The 27,134-nt window shown below is 42.1% G+C and overlaps 1 protein-coding gene across 3 annotated transcripts; it reads right to left on the bottom strand.

The window, feature by feature from the left end:
- Positions 1 to 166: 166 nt before the first annotated feature.
- LOC138787410 (interleukin-6 receptor subunit beta-like) lies at positions 167 to 26,931 on the bottom strand. 3 transcript variants are annotated; one of them, XM_069964702.1, is made up of 15 exons: positions 26,884 to 26,931; positions 25,357 to 25,392; positions 22,460 to 22,595; positions 21,505 to 21,665; positions 20,672 to 20,790; positions 17,170 to 17,305; positions 15,951 to 16,030; positions 15,517 to 15,724; positions 13,664 to 13,825; positions 12,023 to 12,142; positions 11,006 to 11,158; positions 8,429 to 8,575; positions 6,523 to 6,619; positions 5,167 to 5,248; positions 167 to 785 (listed from the first exon to the last, which is right to left on the bottom strand). In XM_069964702.1, exons 1-15 carry the CDS (start codon positions 26,927 to 26,929, stop codon positions 513 to 515), a joined length of 1,956 nt encoding a protein of 651 aa, XP_069820803.1. In that variant the 5' UTR covers positions 26,930 to 26,931; the 3' UTR covers positions 167 to 512. The 3 variants fall into 3 exon arrangements, with proteins under 3 accessions (XP_069820803.1, XP_069820804.1, XP_069820805.1); XM_069964703.1 differs by having other exon boundaries at positions 17,221 to 17,305; XM_069964704.1 differs by having other exon boundaries at positions 617 to 820.
- Between the last annotated feature and the right edge of the window lie 203 nt (positions 26,932 to 27,134).

The following is a 27,134-nucleotide window of genomic DNA, read 5'->3' as shown; positions in this document are numbered from 1 at the left end:
GAGGGATGCATACAGCACCTTAGCTGCATGTCTAGGGTATAATAATACTATCCACATCTTTTCCCGCTCTATACAGCATAGCTAAAAAAAGTGAGCTGGAGAAATCAAGAAGTGTCAGGCTACGTCAACTGTAAAAACTGGGAAACGTTTTTAAAACCACAAGAAAAGTTATTAAAACACCAATATTTCTCTAAAAATACATGTGCAATAGAAAGATGCCACAATTAACATTGTACAAATATCCCTGGCTTTGTACAGTTATGGGTATTTTCATGCAATTTTCCATCAAAAGTTTTGTAAAAGTGATAAAAAATGCATGAAAAATGTTTGGGGCTAAAAGTCTAAACCTAAAAAGCCCAACAAAATCTAAAAATAACACAATATGCAGGGTTTATGTAAGCCACTCATAGTCATGACTACATGCACACACTTCAAAAGAACTGTGGTCATGAAGTAGTATGACTAGATGCAGAGGATAATGAGATCTACAACCACTCACCACCATGCTACCTCTATACCGCTGAAGGCTGTTGTCGTACATAACTAACGGTTACTGGCATCCTTTGGAATGCTTCAGATACAGACATCTTGTTGATGTAATCTTCTACATTTACTGCATAGGCATGAGATGTCTTCTGATGGGTAGAGGTGTTCACCAAGACACCATTATCCATTTCCTGGTTGTTTGCCTCTACTGGTATAGATTCTACTTGTTGAGTCACCTCCACACCAAGCTGGTCAAAGGAAGACTCTTCATCAAATGGCGATGACTGCATGAGCAAAGTCTGTAAAGTACGGGAACACAGCAGAGGAAATTTATCTAAGGAAATGCATGAGAGAAAATATTGAAATCTTATCTATCGCTTAAAGCAAATGTACCATCAGTTACATTCGATTTAAGTGTTGCATATCAATAGAACGGCACCCGCGCGGGGAAGCCAAGTCTGTTACTGGGCACTAGCTGGGGATGAAGCACTGGAGGCAGGACGGCCCACAGTTCGAAAAAAGGGCCATGGCACCGTCTTCTCCGCTCCGGTGTCGTTCTATTGATATGCAACACTTAAAGGGGAACTCCACATAGGGACAACTTGTTTTTTTTTTATTAAAAGTACATTAAAAATTATATAGATGTGTCTATATAATGTATTACCATACCTGTGTGGTTCTGCCACACTAGTAGCTGATGGAAATCCAGGAAGTGAAAAAAATGGCCTCTGTGCCAATCTACATTGTCTCCTGCTCCCTCTGCTCTCCCCCCTTAGGAGACAAAGATTCCATGCCTCTGTCTCACATTGTGTGTGTTTGCTGAGCACAGGCTGATTATGCAGACAGGGCAGGGCGTGATGTCACAGGAGGCTTGGCTGGACCCCCCAAATCCCCTGAGTGATTTACCATCTCTGACCAGCCAGAAGCAGGTGCTACAAATTTACTGTGCAAAACTCTGCAGTGAAATTAGGGCTGTGTTCACACATGTTGGAGTTTCATTGCAGTACTGCAGCGTCTTTTCACAGTATATCCCATGAAAGATAATCTGATGAAGTCCTTATTGTGGGGCTGAACTTCAAAGATAAAAGATGCTTCATCATAATATGTGCGTGTAGAGTAAAAGATTTTTTCTTTTTTTTAAATTAAAGAAGTTCCAATCGGCGTTACAGGTAGAGAAAACTGAGTGCTGTGTGGTGTTACAGGTAGGAGAACAATGTGCTGTGTGGTGTTACAGGTATAGAATACAGCACTGTGTGGTGTTACAGGTAGACAATACAGCGCTGTGTGGTGTTACAGGTAGAGAATACAGCGTGCTGTGTGGTGTTACAGGTAGAGAATACAGCGTGCTGTGTGGTATTACAGGTAGAGAATACAGTGTGGTGTTACAGGTAGTAAGTGCGCTGTGTGGTTACAGGTAGAGAATACAGCGTGCTGTGTGGTGTACCAGGTAGAGAATACAGCGTGCTGTGTGGTGTTACAGGTAGAGAATACAGCGTGCTGTGTGGTATTACAGGTAGAGAATACAGTGTGGTGTTACAGGTAGTAAGTGCGCTGTGTGGTTACAGGTAGAGAATACAGCGTGCTGTGTGGTGTTACAGGTGGAGAATACAGTGTGCTGTGTGGTGTTACAGGTTGAGAATACACTGTGAAGTTGCAGGTAGAGAATACAGCGTGCTGTGTGGTGTTATAGGTAGAGAATACAGTGTGCTGTGTGGTGTTACAGGTAGAGAATACAGCGTGCTGTGTGTTACAGGTAGGGAATACAGCGTGCTGTGTGGTGTTATAGGTAGAGAATACAGTGCTGTGTGGTGTTACAGGTAGAGAATACAGTGTGCTGTGTGGTGTTATAGGTAGAGAATACAGCGTGCTGTATGGTGTTACAGGTAGAGAATACAGTGTGCTGTGTGGTGTTACAGGTAGAGAATACAGTGTGGTGTTACAGGTAGAGAATACAGTGTGGTATTACAGGTAGAGAATACAGCATGCTGTGTGTTGTTACAGGTAAAGAATACAGCGTGCTGTGTGGTTTTACAGGTAGAGAATACAATGTGCTGTGTGGTGTTGCAGGTAGAGAATACAGCGTGCTGTGGTGTTACAGGTAGAGAATACAGGGTGCGGTGTGGTGTTAGAGGTAGAGAATACAGGGTGCTGTGTGGTGTTACAGGTAGTAAGTGTGCGCTGTGTGGTGTTACAGGTAGAGAATACAGGGTGCTGTGTGGTGTTGCAGGTAGAGAATACAGCGTGCTGTGGTGTTACAGGCAGAGAATACAGGGTGCTGTGTGGTGTTACAGGTAGAGAATAAAGCGTGCTGTGTGGTGTTACAGGTAGAGAATACAGCGTGATGTGTAGTGTTGCAGGTAGAGAATACAGCGTGCTGTGTGGTGTTACAGGTACAGAATACAGCCCTGTGTGGTGGTACAGGCTAGAGAATACAGGGTGCTGTGTGGTGTTACAGGTAGAGAATACAGCGTTGTGTGGTGTTACAGGATAAAGAATACAGCGTGCTGTGTGATGTTACAGGATAGAGAATACAGTGTGCTGTGTGGCGTTACAGGTAGAGAATACAGTGTGCTGTGTGGTGTTACAGGTACAGAATACAGCCCTGTGTGGTGTTACAGGATAAAGAATACAGCGTGCTGTGTGATGTTACAGGATAGAGAATACAGTGTGCTGTGTGGCGTTACAGGTAGAGAATACAGTGTGCTGTGTGGTGTTACAGGTACAGAATACAGCCCTGTGTGGTGTTACAGGTAGAGAATACAGCATGCTGTGTGGTGTTACAGGTAGAGAATACAGCGTGCTGTGTGGTGTTACAGGTAGAGAATACAGCATGCTGTGTGGTGTTACAGGTAGAGAATACAGCATGCTGTGTGGTGTTACAGGTAGAGAATACAGCGTGCTGTGTGGTGTTACAGGTAGAGAATACAGGGTGGTGTTACAGGATAAAGAATACAGCGTGCTGTGTGGTGTTACAGGATAGAGAATACAGCGTGCTGTGTGGTGTTACAGGTAGAGAATACAGCCCTGTGTGGTGTTACAGGATAGAGAATACAGGGTGCTGTGTGGTGTTACAGGTAGAGAATACAGCGTGCTGTGTGGTATTACAGGTAGAGAATACAGTGTGCTGTGGGGTATTACAGGTAGAGAATACAGCGTGCTGTGTCGTGTTACAGGATAGAGAATACAGGGTGCTGTGTGGTGTTACAGGTAGAGAATATAGTGGTGTTACAGGTAGTATCTGTGTGCTGTGTGGTGTTACAGGTAGAGAATACAGAGTGCTGTGTGGTGTTGCAGGTAGAGAATACAGCGTGCTGTGTGGTGTTACAGGTAGAGAATACAGCGTGCTGTGTGGTGTTACAGGATAGAGAATACAGGGTGCTGTGTGGTGTTACAGGTAGAGAATACAGCGTGCTATGTTACAGGTAGAGAATACAGCATTCTGCGTGCTATGTTACAGGTAGAGAATACAGCGCTTTGTGGGTGTGAAAAAATGAAATGATAAAGTACTGCAAATAATTCAGTAGCACAATCAAACTGCAGTGGATGAACACAGCCTAGATATTCTGCAACAAATTTGGGCGGGGCAGGGTGGGGGACTCTGATGAACAGCTGAGGGAAAGCATTGCATTCTGGAACCTGTAGTACTGTGTACGACTGCTTAAACAGGAAGTACAACCACACAATGCTGAACAAAAAAAAACAAAAACAAATTGATTTTTGGTAGTTTCAAAGCTGGGATAGATAGGTAAGTAATGCTATTTGCTTCTATAGAAGGTTTTTTTTTAACCTGGAGATCTACCTGGAGTTCCCCTTTAAAGCGAATGTACCTGATGGTAAATTTGCTGTAAAGAGTATTTGTCAATGATAAAAACATATCATAAGTTTTTATTGGTCTTATGGATCAGTAGAATGATCAGGGAGATGACTGTGCTGCCACCCACTCCTCTCCCCACTTTGTGACTACCTTTACAGCCCAGTAGACCTGCATCTAGGTCACATAACACTGAGTGAACCCACTAAGCTCTATTCTCCTGGCTTGTTATCCTGATCGGTCACAGTCTAAACACCCTGACCAAAATCTTTGACATGTCTCTGACTTATCAAAAGTTTTTGCTAATGTCAGGTACTCTTTAACACCTAAATCTTTGTTTTAAAAGGGAAAAAAAAGTTACTGGTGCCAGAAAATTATACACACTTGTAAATTATTTATATTTAAAAAAACAAAACCTCAAGCCTTTCAGTAGTTATCAGCTGCTGTAAGCCCTGCAGGAAGAGGTGTATTCTTTCTTTTATAGACAAGTTAATCTCTGCTGCCACCTCTGTTTGTATCAGGAACTGCCTGGAGCAGCAGTAAGGCCCCAATGCAGACTTCTCCTGCTCTGGCCAGTCCTGACATAGAAAGGGGAGGCAGAGCATCGTGTAAGACTAGAAACACTACATGACTTTATATAAAAGGCTTGAGCCAAAGACTGTCCACACCTGATGGGAACTGCAGTTTGGCAGCAGCGGGCTGCAGGTTCCCCATCCCTGATCTAGATATATAGGATGCCTCCTTGTCATGACTGTAGGGCGAGGTATAAAAAGATTACTAGAAAGATCTCGGTACTGTCCATTTATTTATATATACATTATGATGAAATATATTTGCAGCTACATTTACGGCTATATTTGGTTACATACCTTAGTGCCGGCTGCTTCGCTGATCCTGACAGTGCGGCTGTGCTTTGGATTAGGGATTTTTGGAAAATACCAGTTCTTTGCTCTGTATGAACAAAACATTATAGCAATTCCAGTATATTAGTCACATGTGACTTCAACATAAAAATACATATAACAGTTGTAGAAGTTCTGAGCCGGCACCAAAGGTACTTATTCTGACATCTGTGATATTTACATGGAGCAAATAGTCAGACACTAAAGACTTTGGACAGAAGACTATGGGGTGCTGAGGCTAATCAAGCCATACAATCCGAGCCTAGAGAAAAATAAATAGCCAGCGCTCACCAAACTTGCCTTGGCCGGAAGAAGTACTTATTGGTACAAAACAGGTTGTTGCCAGGATGCACATTACCCAGACGATCCTTTTTTTTTTTTTTAACTGCCGCCTGATTCCCGCACATGATGTTGGTTTATTCCCGAGTGTGACGATCTCCCCTCAGTGGCGCGGCTCGATTGCTTTGTGCAAGGCTGGTGCTCGGGAACCTGGTGGTGGTTCAAAAAAAAAAAAAGAACCGTGCCACCGGCATCCCCACTTTGGCACTGGTCTGTTAATGTAAAAAACCCAAAGCAATGTACTGGTGGTACATTCTCTTTAAATGGGAACTATACCCTTAGAAGTATCTAGCTTGTACTACACTAAGGATGAAGGTTAGTTTTTAGCGTCATTCATGGTGCCATTTCTGTTATATTAGCAGTTCAATCCTCATGCTAATTAGGCATCTGGTGCACTGTGGGTGGCATTACCCCACCTCAATTGACCCACCCCTCCAAATGAATATCAGCAGAGCTGGCTGGGAGACAGGCTGGATCAGTGCACTAGGGGGTGGTAGTCCCACCCCCAGCTCACCAAAATACCTAATTAGCGTGAGGATTAAACTCCTTATAGCAAGGAAACTGTGCCAAGGGTGAAGAAGGTAAGAAATCTAACCTTCATCCATAGCACCCCATGCCCACTAGGGATATGCTTCTAACCTGCGGATAGTTTCCCTTTAAGATCCAATGTGGTATGGTAAGTCCTATTTTGCCTGATACAGTATGGAGGGAATATGAGCCAGCTGGTAGAGCAGTTCACAGATGATGAGCTGTACTTGACTCAATATATATGGAGATACGCCCTATAAGAAGCAACACTTCTCAGCGATAATACCTCCTTATATACATATAGATGTTCTCTTGGATTTCCAAAATTCATATGAAAATGGTGGCACACAGATGTACTGTAGAGAACTCCTGCATCTCTAAAACAGCCACAATAAGGTTGTATAGGTGCGAGTCCTACACTTCATTGTTCTACACAGGAGTCCATGTCACACATACCTGGGAGCTGTATAGGCACAAGCTCTGACCAGAATGATGGCACTGATAATCAATCCAGCGCAAGTAAAAATTATAATGGTTCGCAATTCCGCTTCACCTGTACAAGGAAAGAGAAGATAGAAACCAGGTATATGGTTTTATGCTTGGAAACAGTTATTGCTGAAACGTCTGGAATCACCAGTGGCAATTACTTTAAAGCGTAACTGTCATGTTTTTTTTTTATTGCAGAAATCAGTAGTATAAGCGATTTTAAGAAACTCTGTAATAGGTTTTATCAGCCAAAAAAGCCTCCTTCTGCACTCAAGAAGCAATCTCCCAGCCTCCCCCCCTGACTTCTTATCTGTGCATTATCAGGCAAACACGTCTTCATTACAGAGAAGCCAGTGAAGACGGGTTCTGCTCTCTCCATTGTAAGCCTATGAAGGGGGGAGGGGCTGAGGGAGATGAGGGAGCAGGAAGAGGTGACATGAAGATCAGCTGTTTGTAGACTCTCTGGGCACCTAAAACGCAGGATTCTGGAGTCAGAAAGGTCAGTGCTTATCTATGAACTTACTGAGAGAAGATTGCAGGGTGTTGTGCTGTGCAGGACTGCTCCATACTCAGTCACTCCTAACAGCCCCTCCCCTCTCCATAGCCACATAATGGAGACAGAAATCCTGCTTCATTTGATGTGAGGGGGGAGGCTGGGAGATTGCTTTTTCAGTACAGAAGGAAACTCTTTTAGTACATAAAACCTATTACAGAGTTTCTTAAAATCTCTTGTACTGTTGATATTTAATGTTTTCAGAAAAATGACCCTGAAATGACAGTTACGCTTTAAGGCTACAATAGCTAGATTAGTAATGAGAATTTACTGCTTAACAATTGACGCCCATCCAGGGTGTGTCTCAGGGTGTACACAGAACAGATACATGTCCCAAGCCCACAGATATATTGATGACTATTAAAGGGCTTGTCCAGTGAAAATCTTTTTCCTTCAAATCAACTGGTTTCAGAAAGTTATATAGATTTGTAATTTACTTCTATTTAAAAATCTAAAGTCTTCCCATGCTTATCAGCTGCTGTATGTACTGCAGGAAGTGGTATATTCTTTCCAGCCTGAAACAGTGCTCTCTGCTGACATCTCTGTCCAAGACAGGAACTTTCCAGAGCAGAAGTAAATTACCATAGAAAACCTTTCCTGGATTTTTGCTGGATAACTCAAGTAAGAAGACCAGCTGGCTACTTCCTTCCTTACTGATATCAGCATTGAGCTACATCTGCCAGCATCCTGTGTTTTTAAAGAAATTGTTCAGTGGGACAAAATATTTTGAAATGGGTCAGAGTGGGTAAAGACAAATTAAATAAGTATTACTCCAGAATATGGGTGTGTTTACAGAGACAGATTTCCCATTGCAGTTATTGAAGCCAAAGCCAGGAACAGACTATAAATAGAGATGACCGAACAGTGGAAAATCTTAGGTTCTATTGAACTGAAACCTCGTTGAACCTTCCGCATTTGATTCCCAATACCTTCCCGGTCCGTGGGGAAGGAGGAGCGTGCCCGGGAACCGCCTGGAATTCCGGGATTCAGCCTAGGTAATAGTCTGTATCCCGGAATTCCAGGGTGTCCTCCTTCCCCACGGAACTGGAAGGCATCGGGAATCAAATGCGGAAGGTTCGACAAGGTTCAAGATCGATAGAACCTAATATTTTCCGCTGTTTGAACATCCCTAACTATGAAAAGAGAACAGGTCATAAAGGAAAGACTGATGTTTCTCCTCTTGCCACATTTCTGGTTTTGTTTTCACCAATTGCAACTGAATTCTGTGCATTGTTTCCTTGGACAAATTTAACCAAAGGTACAAACTCAATAAATAGAACAGAGGTCACAAACTAATCTGAAGCCACTGACGATCGCTCTTACCATAGGTGAGAGTTTGGATCACCTGAGGCACACTTGGTTCTCCCACACCGGCCGCTGTCTCTCCGGACACCGTCACTTTGTATTTGTGACCGCCTGTCAGCCCCTCAAGCTGATAATGTCTTGGACTTGAGACATTCAGGAAAATATCTAGGATGTAAACATCCAAATGTATTGGTGATATAATCAATACTAGATTTCTAACACAAGGCTGAATCATGGGAACAGTATCGATAGGACAATTTACAAAATAAACAATTGAGAGAATGGCATACATGTTTTTCATAGTGGAAGGAGTTCACTATTCTAAATGAGCATTTGGAGAAGAAATGGAGATAAGTAGTTATATCCAGGAAGCCTTACATTGTGAACTGCGAATGAGTGGGGGGAGGCGGGAGTACATCCAAGGGTATGGGTCACTGGTGTGGAAGAGGGTTGACCAAATCCATGTCTATATGACCTCCATAAGGCTGAACTTGAGAGATTGGGTGCAGTATCGTATGTTATGAACCCATTTACTTTTGTATGTGGGCTTTAACCGCACTCATCGCTTTATCTAAAGGCATTGTGTAAGGAGCCGCAATGTGTTTATTCAGCAGGCCACAGCAGAGACATATGGGAGATAAGTAAGATAGAAGAAACCTAACTCAAATACTGCTGCCTTTACTTTTCTTTACTAGCTGCGCAAATGTTCTAGATGGCAGATGATAAGAAATGTGTAACCACAGTCAGTTTTACGTTTTTTCTCTCATTTCCTTAAAGATTACAACGTCAGGTTTTCTTTATTGTTATTAAATACTAAAGTGACTATAAAGTCTTCACCAGTCACAGTCAGCAATACCAGTAGTTGGTAAGTAGCCAAGCATGCACTTGCATCTCTGTCACTGACCAGACCCGTCCTTAGGATTGGTAGGGTCCCTGTCATTTAATAAAACTTTTGACATGTCACAGAGACTGGGTGTTACATCCGTCACCATTAGAAGGGGAAGCATGCGGCTGTTTGCTTCTTTGTCTACCTGCAGGAGTTGATCCATAGACCTCCAGGCTGGCCATTGAAGTCAGTATCTATTACACGGAGCAACGCACAGTGGACCGTCGCTGACATGATCAGGATTTTTGTAACATGTTGAAAGATCATGATTAGCCGTCGTTGTGTATGTCAGCTGATCGTTGTTCTTAAACATGGGCTATTACACCAAACGATTATGGTCCGGTAATCAGCCAGGTACGGACGATAATTGTTTTGTTTAATCGGAACCTTACAACAGCGTGTTCTGCAGTGAGAAGAAGATTGTAGTGAGACGGGGAGTGACGCGCACAGCCACATGCTTCTCATTCTTTATTTGAAATATTTGTGGACGTCAGAACAGGATAAGAGATGATCGAATAGCGGGATTTGTCAGGTACTCGAACCATCGGATTTGAATGAAAAGCCGATGTTTCAATTTCGAACAAACCTGAAAATTCCCGCTGTTCGTTCATCAACAGGAACAGATTCTATGGGTGGAAAAGAATGTTCCTATGGCCAATAATGCAATATTGGGCAGAGGAACACGTAATACAGTGGCCGTTGTTTGACACTCAAAACAATGGCTGTGTCAAACAACATGTGTGAACATAGGCCATTTCTGATGATGTTTGGCCTAATGTTGATGAATCTGGCAAGAGAGTGAAAGTTTAGCAAGGGGAGAAACCCTTTTTCGTAATCTGGTTTTTATACCTCTCGGCATGTACTCTGTCCACCGCAAGTAAAATTTTCAGTTGAGAAACCAATATGCTGATCTCTGAGACATCTACAGCCTTATTCATGGAGGTCTGAATGCGACTCTGTCCCCACAATCTGTCCCCTTCAAACCACTTGTACCTTCGGATAGCTGCTTTTAATCCAAGATCTGTCCTGGGGTCTGTTCGGCAGGTGATGCAGTTAGTGTCCTAAAAACAACTTTTAAACTTGCAGCCCTGTGCCCTACTGGCGTGGCTTAGAATATCTATGCCCTAACCTTTGCACCAGCCCTCCTTCCCACCCTCTTCATCATTAGGAATGCCACTGGAACATTTTCTGCATGCTGAACATTGCACAGGTACCTTAACGATCCAGCCCATGTGCCAGACTGTCACAGGTGGGGAATAGGAGACAATCTGCCTGGAGCATTCCTAATAATGAGGAGGGTGGGGAGGAGGGACGGAGAGGTTGTGCCAGCCTAATGCATACACAATCTAGGCCACGCCCGGAGGGCACGGGGCTGCCAGTTTAAAAGTAGTTTTTTAGGACAATAACTGCATCACCTGCCGAACACAGCTTTAACACAGTGCCTTGTACTTTAGTATCCTATGGACTTTATAGAGGCAAGAAATATATATTTAACTTATCGCTTGTCCCTAAATGTTGTAGTATTTTGTATTATTATTGTTGTTATACTCAAAGTTGCTCTGGAAACCTATATATATATATATATATATATATATATATATATATATATATATATATATTCTAATGTACTTACTACTATGTCGTGAAAAAAAATAAAAAAAAATTGCAGTAGCCTCCATTGTTTGGGTCATAACAATGGTTTACATCACCTATTCTGGAGCCCCCTGAAGTATCAATGCAGGAAATTCTGTAGCCCAACAAAAATCCCAGACAGTCATCTTCAGGGATCTCTTCCCACTCTATTACAGCTGAGGTCTTGGTGACATTTCTCACAGTTACATTACGCGGACCTGTTCTTGGAACTAAAAAAAAAAAAAAAAAAAAAAAAAAAAAAAAAAAAAAAAGGAATGATTATAAAGGTAATACGTTACTAAGATACTACAGACAATGCCATGAAAATATATAGATATAAAGTTTCCTATTTATATGTCAGTTACTATAAAACCAGACGTGTGTCATCCGTGGAGTTCCTGTCTAGCATGAATGATAAAGGAACTGTCTACAACTTCCTGCTCGCGTGTGTTGAAAGAATTACAGTCCAGGGGTCAAGTCATAGCTAGAACAATTTAGTTTATATGAAAAATTCAATGTCTAGGTCAATCATCTAACGGTTCTACCCAGAGTGACGTCACTGTAATTAAGAGGCAGATACTGTATATATTATAGAAATTAAATGTCCACTATCCATCATGGTTATATCGTCTTCAAATCTCTTTTTTACACTTCTGCATTTGTGCAAAATCTTTTCAAGATTTCATTGTCAACTTGTGCTGAACAGAACTAATACTTTCCTTGATGATTCCAAGCTTTTCAATTTATTGCACCATTGAAAGGCTAAGGAACACACATCGACACAAGATTTATATCGGCTAGTGGTCTGCCCATGTAAAAGGTGCCTAAAGGTGCTAATAAGTTTATACTTCTGTCAGCCAAACCCACCGCATATAGTGTATGAGGGTTTCCTGAGACTCCACTGTCATCCACTGTTAACTGAAGAATCCACAGCCAGGGAGAGAAGGCAACATAAGTCACAGCCAGATAGCTCTGGTGCCAGGTTATATCTCCAAGAACACAAGTGGAGGTTGACAAAAATCCAGCAGTTCCCATCAGTGTTGATGATAAAATACACTGTATACAGTAAGTCATTCCACCTATGTAATACATACCTCCTTCTTCTGTGTATATATAGATCAGTCCATATGTTGTTTCTTCTGTAGAACGCTTACATCGACAGGAGTCATACAAGTGAATTGTGATCATGTAGCGTTTCATTGCTTCAAATGGCCCTGGAAACATATATATATAAAAAAAACATATATATATATATATATATATATATATATATATATATATATATATATAAATATATATATATAACACAGTCAACATCTGTTACATTCATACATTGCATTTTAATACAAGACTATAAGTTTTCAACATTGGTTCGCACATCACATCCTTACATCAAACAATAATAAAATGGACCTGAGTGTTTAATCCAATACATCTGTAAATCTTTTTGATCTTTTTGAGTACACACTTGGAATATTCTCTGGGGAAAAAGGAGGGGAAGGGGTTAAGGCGGTGAGGAAGAGAAGAGTGGGGAAGGGAACCAAAAGATGGACCCGAGGAAGAAGGAAATAAAAAGGGAGGGAGGAAGAAGAGGGGGTGCTGCGAAATCAAATAAGGGACTTATTATTGTGTTTAATGCATAAATTACACTGTGCAAGAGGGTTCTTAGCTCCCTTTTACTGCAGGCAACTACAATTTTATCCTCTCAAAAACTTGTCTCAAACAAGACATTGTCAGAAATAGCATACACTAGTCTGGCATTAGATCCCTGACAGTGAAGGAATATTGCGTCTCAAAACACAGGAGTGGCTACCTCTCAGGATCATTTGGTGATCTCTCCACTAGGTGTCCCCCCTTAGCAAAGGGTTTCGTATTAATGGCGATTCTTCTTCCGTTAAATCTTTTTGCTGATCTCCCTAAGCTCAGTGATTGTTGTGTTTTGAGTTATATATATATATATATATATATATATATATCCCAGTTTTCTATCATTAATTTATACAATGTGTACTGTATTCTGAGTTATTTGACTGCACATTTATGCAAGGTATATAACATTCTCAAATTTGACTGTGATAGTGTTACGGTCAGTCATTAGCAAAGTAGGACAGGAGACACAGACTGTGGACCCTAGGCTTATCCCCACCCACTGTCCCTGCCTACTTGCCACGATCTGCCCTAAACAGCAGTGAGCAACTGGACGACTGTCCCTATATCGAATAGACATACAACACAATAAAGAATGGTCAGCAGTTCGGATGAAACAAAAATGGGTAGGCAGTACAAAACACGTTCCAAAAGCAAAGTCAAGGTATAGCTGAGAGGTCAGGGCTGTCAGCAAATAGGGAGAGTCAAAAGAACAAAGCAAGGTCAAAAAAGTGAGGCAATAGCAATAAGAAGAAAGCAAGCTCAATAACCAGCAATGGGAAATCAGACAGACAAACACTATACAGGAGAACAGAGGTTCGGTCCAGAGCTGATTGGACTGGGCTTCTGATTCCCCAAAAAACACCTGAGAGATGTACAGTCTGACTGGCAGGGAAAACTGCAGTGTTAACTCCAAGATTGCCAAAACATAGGCGAAGTGGGTGGGGCTGAACAACCCAGACAAAAACAAGCAAGTGTTCAGACAGAGCTATGAACATTGCACAACAGAACCAGAAACATAACCAGAAAATCAGCGCTTTCTCGGCCGGACAGGCAAAGTCCTGCCAGATAGACAGACAGACAATTACCTGGAATGGAATAATTTTCTATTTTGTCCATAATGGTTCTTGATTCCATTTGTGAGTAGCTTGTGCCCCAGTTTATTACTGCAAAATCACATTCAAACAATGGACTCCAACTGAGGAATATTGTGTTGTTTCTGTAGAGAGCGCTGATCTTTCCTGGAAACTCTGCAAGGAAACAACACATGCAAAGTATATCTAATTTAATGTGCTATCATGTGACAACACATAGTGTTTACAATGACACTATGTATAAAGTATACAAATATATATTTATAGTCATATGGGATAAGAGATAAGGCTGCTTTAGATTACCAGGGTCAGATTATTAGAAGGACAAAGGGAAATTTCCTAATACCCTAGTACAAATGTCTGTACAAATATCTACGTCTAAAAAAATAATAGGATTGACACCATGTTCTGTGTGCAGCGCTGAGCTCCAAAGTCCAGATGGTCAAGAGGACAATACTACTAGTCAGCTAGGATAAGATTGTGGCTAAAAGTTCCTTGTTGCAATTCAGGACCTGATGGACTTCTGGACGGGCTTTGCCAACAGAAAGTGGCTAAAGAGACGACAAATCTCAGTCTACACACCACTGGAGATGAGCGAACCGGGTTTGAGTCGATCCAAACCTGATCGTTCGGCATTTGATTAGCTGGGGCTGCTGAACTTGGATAAAGCTCTAAGGTTGTCTGGAAAATATGGATACAGCCAATGACTATATCCATGATTTCCACATAGCCTTAGGGCTTTATCCAACTTCAGCAGCCACCGCTAATCAAATGCAGAGCAAAGAGAGTCAGAGTCAAAGGACTCCAATATCTATTAAGGAGACCTTAATAGATGTGACCACCAGTGTGACCACCAGACTACCTAGCCAGATCCTGCCCCTGCGGTTAGTGGTACTATGTCTACTACCACAATGTATGTATCTCCAAACTTAGATGAATACACATCTTGGGGGATACAGTGGGTCTTATCCCAGGCGTATAAGCCTCTTGCCTATCATGTAACCCACCCCTGCTCTCCCCCATTAGCTTAGTTTGAGCCCAGAAGGAACGTAGTCATTGGGTTAGAAAGGGGAGTGTATTAGGAAATTTGAGGTAGTATAAATTTATGCTCTCTTTCTATACCACTGTTTTTTTTCCCACTGTGGATTTTATATTTTGTGAAAACCCAATAAAATGTTTAAACATAAATGCTCTCTATGCTCTCTATTGTTTAGTGTGGGATCAATGTATTTATGCCTTTTTCTGTGTCAACTTAAATGCTCCACTGTCACAATATAATATCACTGTAGTGTGAACTTTTTACATTTTCCATAAATTTATTTCACCTGCAAGCCAAATATCCTAAACTTTTTGTCAATAGTGTAAATATGGTATAAAAAGCGAAAGTACCACCACAAGTACATCAGCAGACTGGCACTGGCGCGGAATGCCCATGCTACTGTCGTTCTTTGGAACCGCTGCCTGGTTCCCACACACAGAGCTGGTCTATTCCTGAGCACCATCCTGCCCTGGAGCCCTGGGGCAGGCCGGCCCCTAGTGTGACCATCTCCCCTTCCCTCTGTGACGCAGCTCTATCAGAATCAATGGAGCCGGGTCACAGAGGGGAGGGGTTTTTATCCCACTGGGGGGCAGCGGGCCTGCCCCAGTGCTCCAGGACGGGACAGTGCTTGGGAACAGCCTGGCGCTGTGCACAGGAACCTGGTGGTGGCTCAGAAAAAGGACTGCACCACCGGCATCCCCATGGAGGTCTGTTAATGTAAAGAAAACAAGGCAATGTACCTGCTGGTACTTTCACTTTAACAAGTTCACAATTTATAAACATAATGTAAAAGTTGACGGGGTGATACCTGCTGTAGCCAATAGTGGGACCATGGTGCTCGCAGACCTAGACTCCCCTGCTTTATTGTAAGCTGTGACTGAGACATTAAAGAAAGCCACAGAAAGGTTTATAGAGACCTTAGTATCGGTTGTGTTAAAGGTCATAATGTAACCACAACTGTTTGGGAGTCTCTGTATCGTAACATTGTATCCATCCACATACTTATAACCGATGTACTGCAAAAAAAGGGAAGTAAACATCATATATGGTTAACGGGTCGAAAAAGCATTTGTATTCCCCTGGTTATATAGATAGGTATCGTGTTATCGTAGATTTATGCAAAAATAAGCATTTCAGTATTTATTATAAAGAACCAGTATAATACAAAAATAGAAAAGAAAATAAGCATTATTTTTACTGGGTCTGTGCCAAGGGCAGCCATGATAATTCCCCCCTTAGTACCTTCCACTCAATAGTAAGTCTTTGTTTGCCTGGTGAGAATCTTTTGGTAGTGACCATGATATCTGGGGCTCCTGTTAATTCTAAAATAAATAACCAAAGAAATATTTTTTTTAAAAAAAAGTAACATAAAATGTAAAGGGGACGTCATTTTTGCATAACTCTGCATTTTTAGGTGTCCACATATAGATTAATGTTATGGTGCGTTTACACAGAGAGCTTTATCTGACAGATTTTGGAAGCCAAAGCCAGCACTTGATTTGAAAAGAGGAGAAATCTCAGTCTTTCCTTTATGACCTGTTCTCTGTTTCTAGTCTGTTCCTGGCTTTGGTTTCCAAAATCTGTTAGATAAATCTGTCTGTGTAAACACACCATTAGCTGAAGCAATTTCAGCAGGATTAACAGACTAGACAGGTGTGCAGACTTTCCCGACAGCTGATTTCTGAGGAAATTGGGAATGGGAATTGGGAATTGGGAATATTGAAATCTAACATGACTGACTATTCTTACCCTTAACATCTCACAGGAGATAAGCCACTGCCAGGGGTGGCGGAAAGGTGTCTGAAAGTCTCCACTACCACTGAGAATACGTGCAACTTCAGACAAGCCAAGAGTACATGTTTAGTAAATTGATGTGGGAAACAGCTGTCGGCCAATGAGTATTCAGCTGATCACTAAGGGACTGTCCAGGGAACAGAAGACAGCTGAAGCCTACTTCGTGGCTTTCAATTCTAGCTTTTTCATGCCACAGTAGGGGTGGGTGCATGGTAACTGGATACTGACTTTAGTGGTCACATGCACTTTCTTTTGTCAGTGACCATTGAGACCAGTAATTGGCTTCAATGTCCTGTGTTGAATGTAAGGGGATCTCATCATGGGAGGTCTACTGGGAAGACCTGAGTGGCAGTGCTGGACCAGGAGCAAGAAAAGGAAAAAGTATAGTTTATTTTCTTACTCTTCCTGCCCTTGCTTGCTATTGGTGCCTTTTCTAAAAAGGGCCAAAAATACCTTTATAGAAAACAAAACTCACAGAGACATCTTTGCTGCATAACATATGACTTTGGTAGTAGTGTCCCTGACAAAAATGTAATTCACCAAAACAAAATAAGAAAGAAAGTAAGAAAGAGAAACAAAACAAAACAATAGTGTTTCCTTTTCCCTATACTGCTCAGGAGGATGTAAATGAAGCCATCCATGTGTAAAGTGAGAACAAAGTTCTTACCATGTGGAACCTTTACCTCATTTTCCCATTTGCAGTGAAAACAAAACTCACTGAGACATCTTTGCTGCATAACATATGACTTTGGTAGTAGTGTCCCTGACAATGACACATTGGCTGGTCTGTCTGTTACGTTGATCTGTTTACAGGGAGGGAAAAAATCATATCATTCTTCACTAGACTCATTTTATATTTTATTTATTATTAAATAAATATTACTTAGGATCACAAGAGGACAATTGCATTTAGTAAACTTTTTAGGGTGCATATACACATACAGGATCCAGCAGATTTGATGGTGCAGATTTGATGCTGTGTTAAGTAATTTAGATCAAATCTGCTGCGGATCTGCTGCAGATCTGCAGCATCAAATCCGCTGCGATATGGTGTGTGTGAAGCTACCCTTAGTCTATTTCTTACATAGCAGAACCAGAGATGAGTGAACTTATTATAAGTTTGGCCGAACCTGAACCGGATGCCTCGGCTGTTGATTGCTTTAGTCTGCAGCCTGGAAAAGTCCAGAATGAGAGTCATAGGTCTCCTATGGCTGAATTTACGGTAAATTTTCTAATCTCTAATCAGAACATGGAGGAAAACACCAAGACACACTATATATATATATATATATATATATTTATTTTTTAATTTAAATTCATATGTCCTATTGATGCCACTAATCATGAAAATGAAGACACAGACATGATTAACTGAGCAATGTGCTTCTTTTCTTCTGATCAGCTTTCTTCAGCGACTGAAGAAAGCTGTATAACTTGCCATCCTGTATGTCAAACTGGCATTTCTGCATACTTTGAGGTAGTAGGGATGTGTGTGTGGTATCCCACCATGGGTGTTACTAGTGTTTTACACCCCTCGCAAAAGTCTGTCCTCAAGTAACTGTGGTAATGAAGTAGTAACTAAGTTTTACCACAAGATGCCACTATTGTATGTAACTGTACTTGTATTTTGCACAGCTGCAGGTAACTAAAGGGTTATTGTTTGTTGTAATCTGTGCACCAATTGGAACCCTCACTTCTTCTCCGCCTATCTCTATGTTCATTTCTTTCTATGCTTTCTTCTCCACTACTCACAGGGGATATTACACCTCCTGTAGAAAGTTGTCACATAGGGAGAGGAAGAATACAACCACACAACTACACACTATGCAGTGTTAAGCTACTCCAAGGAGAGGACAAGTCAGAAATCACCCCAACCGACTCCGAGAACAAGTCTAAAAGTGCAGGACAGTATTCTAATAACAAGAGGAACTGATATGGATAGAGCAAAGTTGCTAAAAGCCTACATACTCTATCTCGCAGTGCGGTTGTCACCAGGAAATCTTGTCCACTCTGCTCAACCCAGGTAACAAGGTCTGGTACATCCTCTTTAAGCTGAACCCACGGATCGAACGGCGCCGTCACGGGGAAGCCGGTGCTGCAGTCCGTTTTTCAGACCACGGCCCGGTTCCTGTGCACGGCCCCGTTCTATGCAGCGGAACCGGCCGGTGCTCAAGCACTGGAGGTAGGCCGGGCTACCCCCGTTAGAATGAATGGAGCCGCGTCATACAGGGGAGGGAACTCCCTCCCATTGGGGGCGGCCCATCCGGCCTCCAGTGTTTGAGCACCAGCCGGTTCCGGTGCATAGAACGGCGCCGTGCAGGGGAACCGGGCCACGGTCCGAAAAACAGACAGCAGCATCGGCTTCCCCGTTACGGCGCCGTTCGATCCGTGGGTTCAACTTAAAGAGGATGTACCTGGTGGTACATCCTCTTTAAGCACAAACTCCTCTCAATTGTTCTAGACTCTTAGTACAAACTCCTCTCTACTATTCTCAGCTCTACTACCCTAAAGGTTCTCAGCACAGATTCTGTTTCGTCAAGTCTACAGTCTGCTATCAGCTATTCTATAAAGTATTTCTACAGTAAAGAAGATTTATTCATGATAACTGGATTATTACTCTGACACCTACACAGTTAACACCACATCCTTGGGTCAGCTCCCCTTTCTGTGCGTGGTGGTACCAATAGTCCAGGTGGGTCACAACTCTAGTCTGGACAAACGTGATAAGTACCCAAGGGACCCTCTCACAGCCCGGCAGGTTACTGACCACAGGGAAAAGGGTAAAGCTTGCCACTCTAAACTAAAAGCAGGTGTGCCTTCATACCTGTGTGCCCATCTGGCACTGGCATCACGATAATTTACCATCTGGCTGAGCTATACTCTGACCAACCACACAGTAGTGGTGTCACATGTTTCCATCTAGCAAGTGACTAGTCAAGGGCACTCCACATGCGCACGAGTTAAAACATTACTCTTTACTGCCACCACTGGTGGACTGTATGTGTAAAGGATGTATGGAACTTTGGTCACATGATCTTTCTTTAGACCAGCTTCTGTTAGAAGAGTGTTCAAGAGTGACTTTCAGTAACGTTTACCTGTTTGCAAGTTATTCATGTGTCTAGACTCTCAGTCGCACACACACCATTACACCAGGTACATCACCAGACACCAAACGAAGGGCCCTACTACATTGAGTGATAATCGGCCGAATCGGGCCAATTTGGCCAATTATCACTCTGTGTAATAGAAACAACAATCAGGCGATGAAACGATTATTGGCTGATCTTTGGTTGGGGTTTGGACCTAAAATCGCTGGGCATTGACCATGTATCGCTACGTGTAATACGGCTGACAATTGCCCAAACACCTGATCCCTTACCTCTCTCCGCTCCCAGTCTTCTCTCCTGTGCTCCGCAGGTTCTCTATCCCGGCGGCAGTAGCATCTGAGCTGCCTGTCAGATCTCAGATGCTGCTGCCGCTGGGACCAGGAAGCTGCGGAGCACAGGAGAGAAGACTGGGAGCGGGGAGAGGTAAGGGATCAGGTGTTTGGGCAAGAGCTGCATGGACATCACTAACGATGTCCATGCAACCCTTACTGCCCAATTATCGGACCATCTAATAGGTCCAGTTAACAAGCCCCGATCTAGCAGATCCACCGATGTCCTGCTCCCCTGCTCAACTGGAAGATCAATAAATAGGATGACACACACAAAAAAATATGCTGAATCTTTCATTATCCAAATTACGGAAATACAATTGCACAGGTATATTCACCCAACCCTCGCTGTTGCAGCTAATTTTGTTTACATTTTGGAAGATCACTCAGTAGAAGCAGCGGGGTGTGTGTGGAGAGGGGGAGGGGTCAGGTACATATGGCTCAGTGGTTGTTTTATGCCACAGGAAGGCAGTATGCATAATTTCCCCAGAAAATATAAGTCATTTTACAACTTTCTATAAGTTAAGAAATTAGTCTTCAATTGTAAAATTGCCTATAAAATCTTGTCCAGTCTTAGTATCTCTCTAGTTCTTGATGCTCCCAAATACAAATAAATAAATAAAAATAAAAATATTTACCTAAATACAATAAGTATGATGTCACCATTTTTTTTCATGATTTTTACCATGAGTATTTTAAATGACTGTGGAGAATGACTCTTCTCACCACTTACAGTGTGCCACTCAGATGTATTGCTTTCTCGATATCTCACTTGTCCAGTATCATCCAGCTGAAATCTTAGGAAGTTTCCTGAGTGAACCGCATATCGGATATTTGGAGACTGACAACTGACTACAAAAAAAAATACAAGTAATAAATAAATAAATATATCTCTGGTTGTCATGGACTGTGCTCCTAATGCAGCCACACCAATAAATGCATGGATTACTGCAGGCTTAGGTTCCCCTTCTGGTAAGGCTCAGTGGCTTCAGTTCCTCATTGTTGTTGTGCGGTTTTGAGCCCCAATGCAAAATCTATAACAGGGCTCCACACCACATAGACAATAAACTCGGTAAAGTCACCATACAGGGATAATGGACATAGTGATGTCATAGATTATCTATAAAATAAGATATCTATGGGAAATTATAAGGATAGTGATGGCGGGCATGATGGTGCTCAAAGTGGTGCCGTAGCTATGCAAATAATGCTATAAGCTTTGTTATATGTATATAGCCAGGGATGACATGGTCCATAGAAAGTGAAAGTGTTAATGCACACAGTGAGGTTGCAGAATTAGAATAATGTGGTTAATAGGGTAATATAGGCAGGCACAGTAACGATTATGATGTCGCCGAATTCAGTGATGTCATATTATGCCAGATTATAGGCTCAAGATGCAATTGCAGCCATTGCACCCCCTATAGTTAGTCACGTCTCAGTTGGCAGACAGGAAATTTCTTATGGTCATTGTCAGCTGTAACAATGCAGTCATTTTTGTAACATTGTACTATTTCTACATTCATTGAGACATCATGATTTTTTCCCCTAATGTGATAAACTAACCTTGTGGTACAATGGAGAAACTATTTGTTTTCACGCACTGCTGATCGGGAATCTCATGTGACACCCAAATAGTTGTCACCCGATCAATTTCCAGCAATTCACTCTCAAGAATCATGTCGGTGTCATCTGTATCAAACACGTCACAGTGTAATTGCCCAGACCTTAAAATACAAAATATATGAATTTATATCTATTCTTCCATAATTATGTTTACCTAAAACTTTAAAGGGTCCCAGGAGGTTACCGGTCCGGGCCTGGTCTTACTACAGACAAGGCTTTTATATGGGATTTGCCATCCAGCTCTCATCACCCCTGAAAAACTCCTTTCTGTTCTAGGGGACGATACAGATCAGATCTTTGTAGTTTAAACATAAAGAATTAGAAAAAAAAACAGTGACACTCTTGTCCTACGGTTGTCTGTGGTATTACAACTCAGTTCCATTAATTTCAATAGAACTGAGTTGCAATAAAACACCCACGCTAAGGAGTGTGGTGCTGTTCTGGGAAAAAGCTTCTAATCCTAGAGAAACCCTTTAAGTAGAATAATTGACACTATGATGGGATGTGCTACTTTGGAAAAAAAAAACTTTAGGGTACAAACACACTGGGCGAATTCGCAGCGAGATCCACTGTGAATCCCTGCTCAGTAAACTCTATGGGCAGAGTTTACCCCCGGCCTCCGGAACGTATACTTCACCTGCTCCCCGCTCTGGCCATCCGGGTGCCTGAATCTGCGCCCAGCGTACAAAATCTACACCTGCGAGCAGGTATAAATAATGACAAATGAGGCACGCCATATTCTGCCCCCGCAAGCTCCGCCAGCCCACCCATAGGGCGAGCGGGGCATACAGGAGGCGTACGCCAGGGAGAAGGGGCGAATCTGCACGCTTCGTAAATCCCCCCTATGTCTATGCCTCTATGGACTTGACACAAGACCAATGTTCAATCAACTTACCCCATTAGATGTAACTCGTATTTTGTATTCAATGATATAGAAGAATTATACGGCAACCAAGAACACTTTACATGTTTGAAATGTCCCCTTGAGCTGAAAACTGATTTACAATATATCCCGTTGTTCCAACTGGCATCTATAAGAGAACATTCCATTCACAACATTTTTGAGCACAATATTATAACGTCTGGTGTAAAACTGTAGTTTTAAACATTTAAAAATTGGCATGGCAAGGTGACCAATGTCCATATATACTATTGGAGCATACGGATGTCACAGGGTTTCCCCACTCAGAATCCCCTTTTATGATATAATGACGGAATATTAGAAATGTTTGCTAATTTATTGAAATGAGAAAACTAAAATTGCGCATTGACATAAGTACTCAGACCCTTTACTTGGGACTTAGGGTCTACTTACACAGAAAGATTATCTGCCAAAGATTTGAAGCCAAAGCCAGGAATGGATTTGAAAAGAAGAGAAATCTCAGGCTTTCCTTTATGACCTGCTCTCTGTTTATAGTCTGTTCCTGGCTTTGGCTTCAAATCTTTGGCAGATAATCTGTCAGATAATCTTTCTGTGTAAATGAACCCTTAGTCGAAGAACCTTTGGCAGTGATTCTGACCTCCAGTCTCCATGGTTGTGTGCTTAGGGTCATTGCCTAGCTGGAAGGTGAACCTTCGGCCCAGTCTGAGGTCCAGAGCACTAAGATTTTCATTAAAGGGAATCTGTCAGGTAGGTACCAGGTATAGAGCTGCAGATAGGTGTGCAGAGTTATAAAATTGCATTTTTCTTTTGAATCTGAAGTGCCATAGAACTGCTGCTGAGTCTCTGTATGCATGCCTCTTCTTTCCCACACTCTACTTGTACTTTAATTATCCAGGGAGGGGAGATGTGGGGGAGGAGATGTGCATGCTGTGGCTGAGCTGTGGCACTTCAGCCAAGAGCATCATTTGTTTTATCTCCCTATCACCTATCTGCTTAGAAAAAGTTCAATCATGGTTTCCTGAGACTAGAGAATTTAGTTTTTCATAGTCTGAGAGACTTCCAGGTTGCTTTAATGTGTCTTTTACTGAGGAGAGGCTTCTTTCTGGCCACTTTTTCATATAGCCCTGCAGTGATGGTTGACCAGGAAGTTCAATTGGGGCTAAGCCAGAGTGACCATTGGGTTCTTGATGATCAAAGCCATTCCTCCCTTATTACTTAGTTTGGTGGAAGAGCCAACTTTTGGAAGAGTCCTTGTTATTCTAAACATCTTCTCTTTCAGAAATATGGAGGCCGCTGTGCTCTTGGGAAATTTTAGAGCAGCAGAATCTGTTCATCTGTGCCTCCACACAATCTTGTCTCTGAGCTCTACAGGCATTTCTTTCCTCCTCATGGCTTATTTTTTTTCCTCTGTATGTCTTTCTAAATCCTGTCCAACCAGCTAAATTTATAACGTTTGACTCCAATCAAGGTGTAGAAACATCTCAGAGATGATTAGGAGCTAAATGTCAAGTGTCATTGTGATAGTTCCAAACACTTTATGTAAAATTTTAGTTTTTCTTTTTTTTTTAATTAATTGCAAAGATTTTTAACATTATGGGTCACTGAGCGCAGAATGATGGAGAATTTTTTAAATTTTTGTCTAAGGCAACATAACAAAAAACTAAAAGACTTTCCGAATGTATTGTATTTGAACCTACACACCAGTATGTATAAAAGAAACACTGAAGCCACTGGCATGCCGTTTTACAATTTGCTCCATAATCTTGTTTACCTCTTTAATACACTCCACTAGACGGTTTTCTATATCATCCTGTATCGCTGTATAGCGTGACAGACCACTGAGGGAAATACCAGAATGATTATCAGTTTCTTGAGTGTTGCGGGTTTTAGGGTTTCCTTTCCACTTTTTACTTTATCTTTGGAAAAATGAAGACTCGTTGCTCTCTTTAAACAAGCAGCATATACGGTATCTACGAGATCTTGTTCTGTGGGTTCTTATCTCACACCATTTATTTGTCTCTACAGTGGGGGGAAAAGGCAGGTGACATTTTACAGAGAAATGTAATCTAATTTTAGGGCCAGTTCACACGGACCAATAGCGGTGGAATTTTGCCTTCAGTCCTTAAGTCTCCCCAATACAGTCATCCTTAGTGGCCATTACTAATACACTGACATTTTTTTCAGATACACAATCCTAATGGGGTTCTCTGCTATAGATAATCCCTACTTGTTAGTAGGCCCTTTGTTGCAAAGTGTTCCCATGCTGGCACCACCAGTAATCAGCTCTGATTTGTAGGGAAATCCAACAGTAAAAGCCATATTACACGGCACAATTTTCCAGGGGGAAGTAGGCACCAAACTGTCTGTTAAGCGCTCTTCTCCCCCTCGTTCTTTGCTAGCTGCCTGTGCTAGACAGAGAGCAGGGAGGAGCGGAAGGGGCTGCTCAAATGATTCTTAGATTGTTCAGGTGGCCCATTGAAGTTAGTGGCAGCCTGCTGCCGCCACTCCTGTTGCGCGGTGCGATATGCTGCAGACCATTGCTAACATGATCGCAATCTTTCAGCCTGTTGAAAGACTTTGTGCATGTCGGCTGATTATTGCCTTTCAACATACGTTATTACACTAAACGATTATCAGCTTGAATGGTTGGTAATCGGCCAAGTAAGGCCAAGTGAAAGAGACAACCCAGTGAGGAAATCCTGAAACCTTGACCTGTTGGGATTATGTAAGGCCTAGAATTGGGAATCACTGCTCAACTACATGATGAATACTTGAGAAAAAAAATATCTTTAAGAACTGTTTAAAATGCTGTAATATTTGCCAGGACGTGTTTCTTTAAGAAACATAGAAAGTACAGAACAGACCTATGGACCGTAAGTTCTGACATTTTGAATGGCAACATAACTTACCTGGAGACTCAAGACAGTCTGAAATACCACAGAGTCCTAAGAGAAGAAGAAAGCTGTCAGTACTAAAGTATTAAAGACGTACACCATTACACTTGTTATTCACCTTAAGGGGTTGTCCCATGCCAATCATCTATGGCTATTTTATGTTCCATTTGGGCCTATGTGTGAGAGATCAGAAAGAGCCCAGAATAGCAATGAGTACAACTGATATTTCCACCAAGGACCCAATCACTTAGTTTTCACCTCTACCAGACTACCCCTCCATATAACTCCATCTAAATGCTATACTGTTCCTCCATCTATTCATGATCTCTACATTAGAGTTAAAGACATCTACATCCTGAATCAGCCTGATACCCTGTGATAAATCTGTCAAAGTTGTCTAAGGGCCCTATTCCACGTGAGCGATAATTGGCCGAATCGGCCGCATTCGGCCCGATTCGGCTGATTATCGCTCGGTGGAATAGAGACAACGATCAGCCGATGATCGTGTCATCGGCTGATCGTTCACTTAGGTTTAAACCTAAAATCATCGTTCGCCAACCGCGCATTGCTGCAGTGAAATAGCGGTGCGTGGGACGACCGACGATTCAAGCAGAGCAGCATACATTACCTGTCCGGGCTTCTCCTCCACTCAGTCTTTCTCCCTGGGTCCCGCTCGCAGCATCAGCTCCGGAGCTGCCTGACTGAGCTGTCAGACGCTCAGCCAATCACTGCACTAAGAATTAGACAAGTTTAAAGGGAATCTGTCACTAGGTTAATGCCACCTTAAATGGGGGTAGCATAAACTAGTGACATAAATACTGAACACATTTGTGTATTACTTACATCATTCTGTGCAGCCGTTCTCCTAATATGCAGGATAATAGGATTTCTGCCCCTCCCCCCTGCCCTCCTGCTGTTAATTGACAGCTGACTGCTTATACACAGCATGCATAAATAACTGCCAATCAGCAACTGGTGGGTGGAGTTTTTTGCTTCTCATGAATATCCAGGACTACTAGGCTCATGCACATAATGGAGAGGACTACTTATTGTCCATGTTATTCAGGAGGAGATCTCTGGATCAGCTGTACAGAACAATGTAAGTGATACATCAATCTGTTCAGCTTCTCTGTCACTAGTTTATGTTACCCTGAGATAGGGCTGCATAAACCTGCTGGACAAGAGGTACCAGGCATTCAATCCAAATGGGAAGACGGAAATAATGTTGGGATCAAGAACAACACTAGAACGGGTGCCAGGATAGGTATGTAACTTATGAGACCCGGGCAATGCACTGGCAAGCCGCCAATTTAGGTGACCATTCGCATAGCAACCAGTGGATGCCATATGGCTAACTGTACCATTTTCCTTAGAAAAAACAGCAAACCGCTTTCTCCAATTTCAGACATTACTTTGAATATTAGTTGTATTCTTTGTCTCCTTTGTTTTTTCTTTCTATATTCTCATTTCAGTCCTAAAATTAATTCAGTTTCTACATTTCAAACTTTATTTAGCATAGTATGGACACCCAAATCCTCTTACCTGTCCTAATGCAGATGGCGAACAGTAGTCCCAAAATGTTTTTCATGATTTCCCTAAATAAAATACAAAAATGAACATTGATTTTAGATAATGGTAGCAGTGACTGCTGTACATATGCTTTACCCTTTTTAAAGCATACCCTTTCTTTGGCATTGAACTATGGGGCACCTTACCCTGAATCCAGAGCCATAACTCTTGTTTCAATCTGTCGCTCCAGCACTGAGATATATGCTCTCGAAGTTTTATGCAAA

Source organism: Dendropsophus ebraccatus, chromosome 3, assembly GCF_027789765.1.
Source record: "Dendropsophus ebraccatus isolate aDenEbr1 chromosome 3, aDenEbr1.pat, whole genome shotgun sequence".
NCBI classification, from domain to species: Eukaryota; Metazoa; Chordata; class Amphibia; order Anura; family Hylidae; genus Dendropsophus; species Dendropsophus ebraccatus.
The sequence above is the reverse complement of the archived record's forward strand: the minus strand, read 5'-3'. Positions and strand labels throughout refer to the sequence as shown.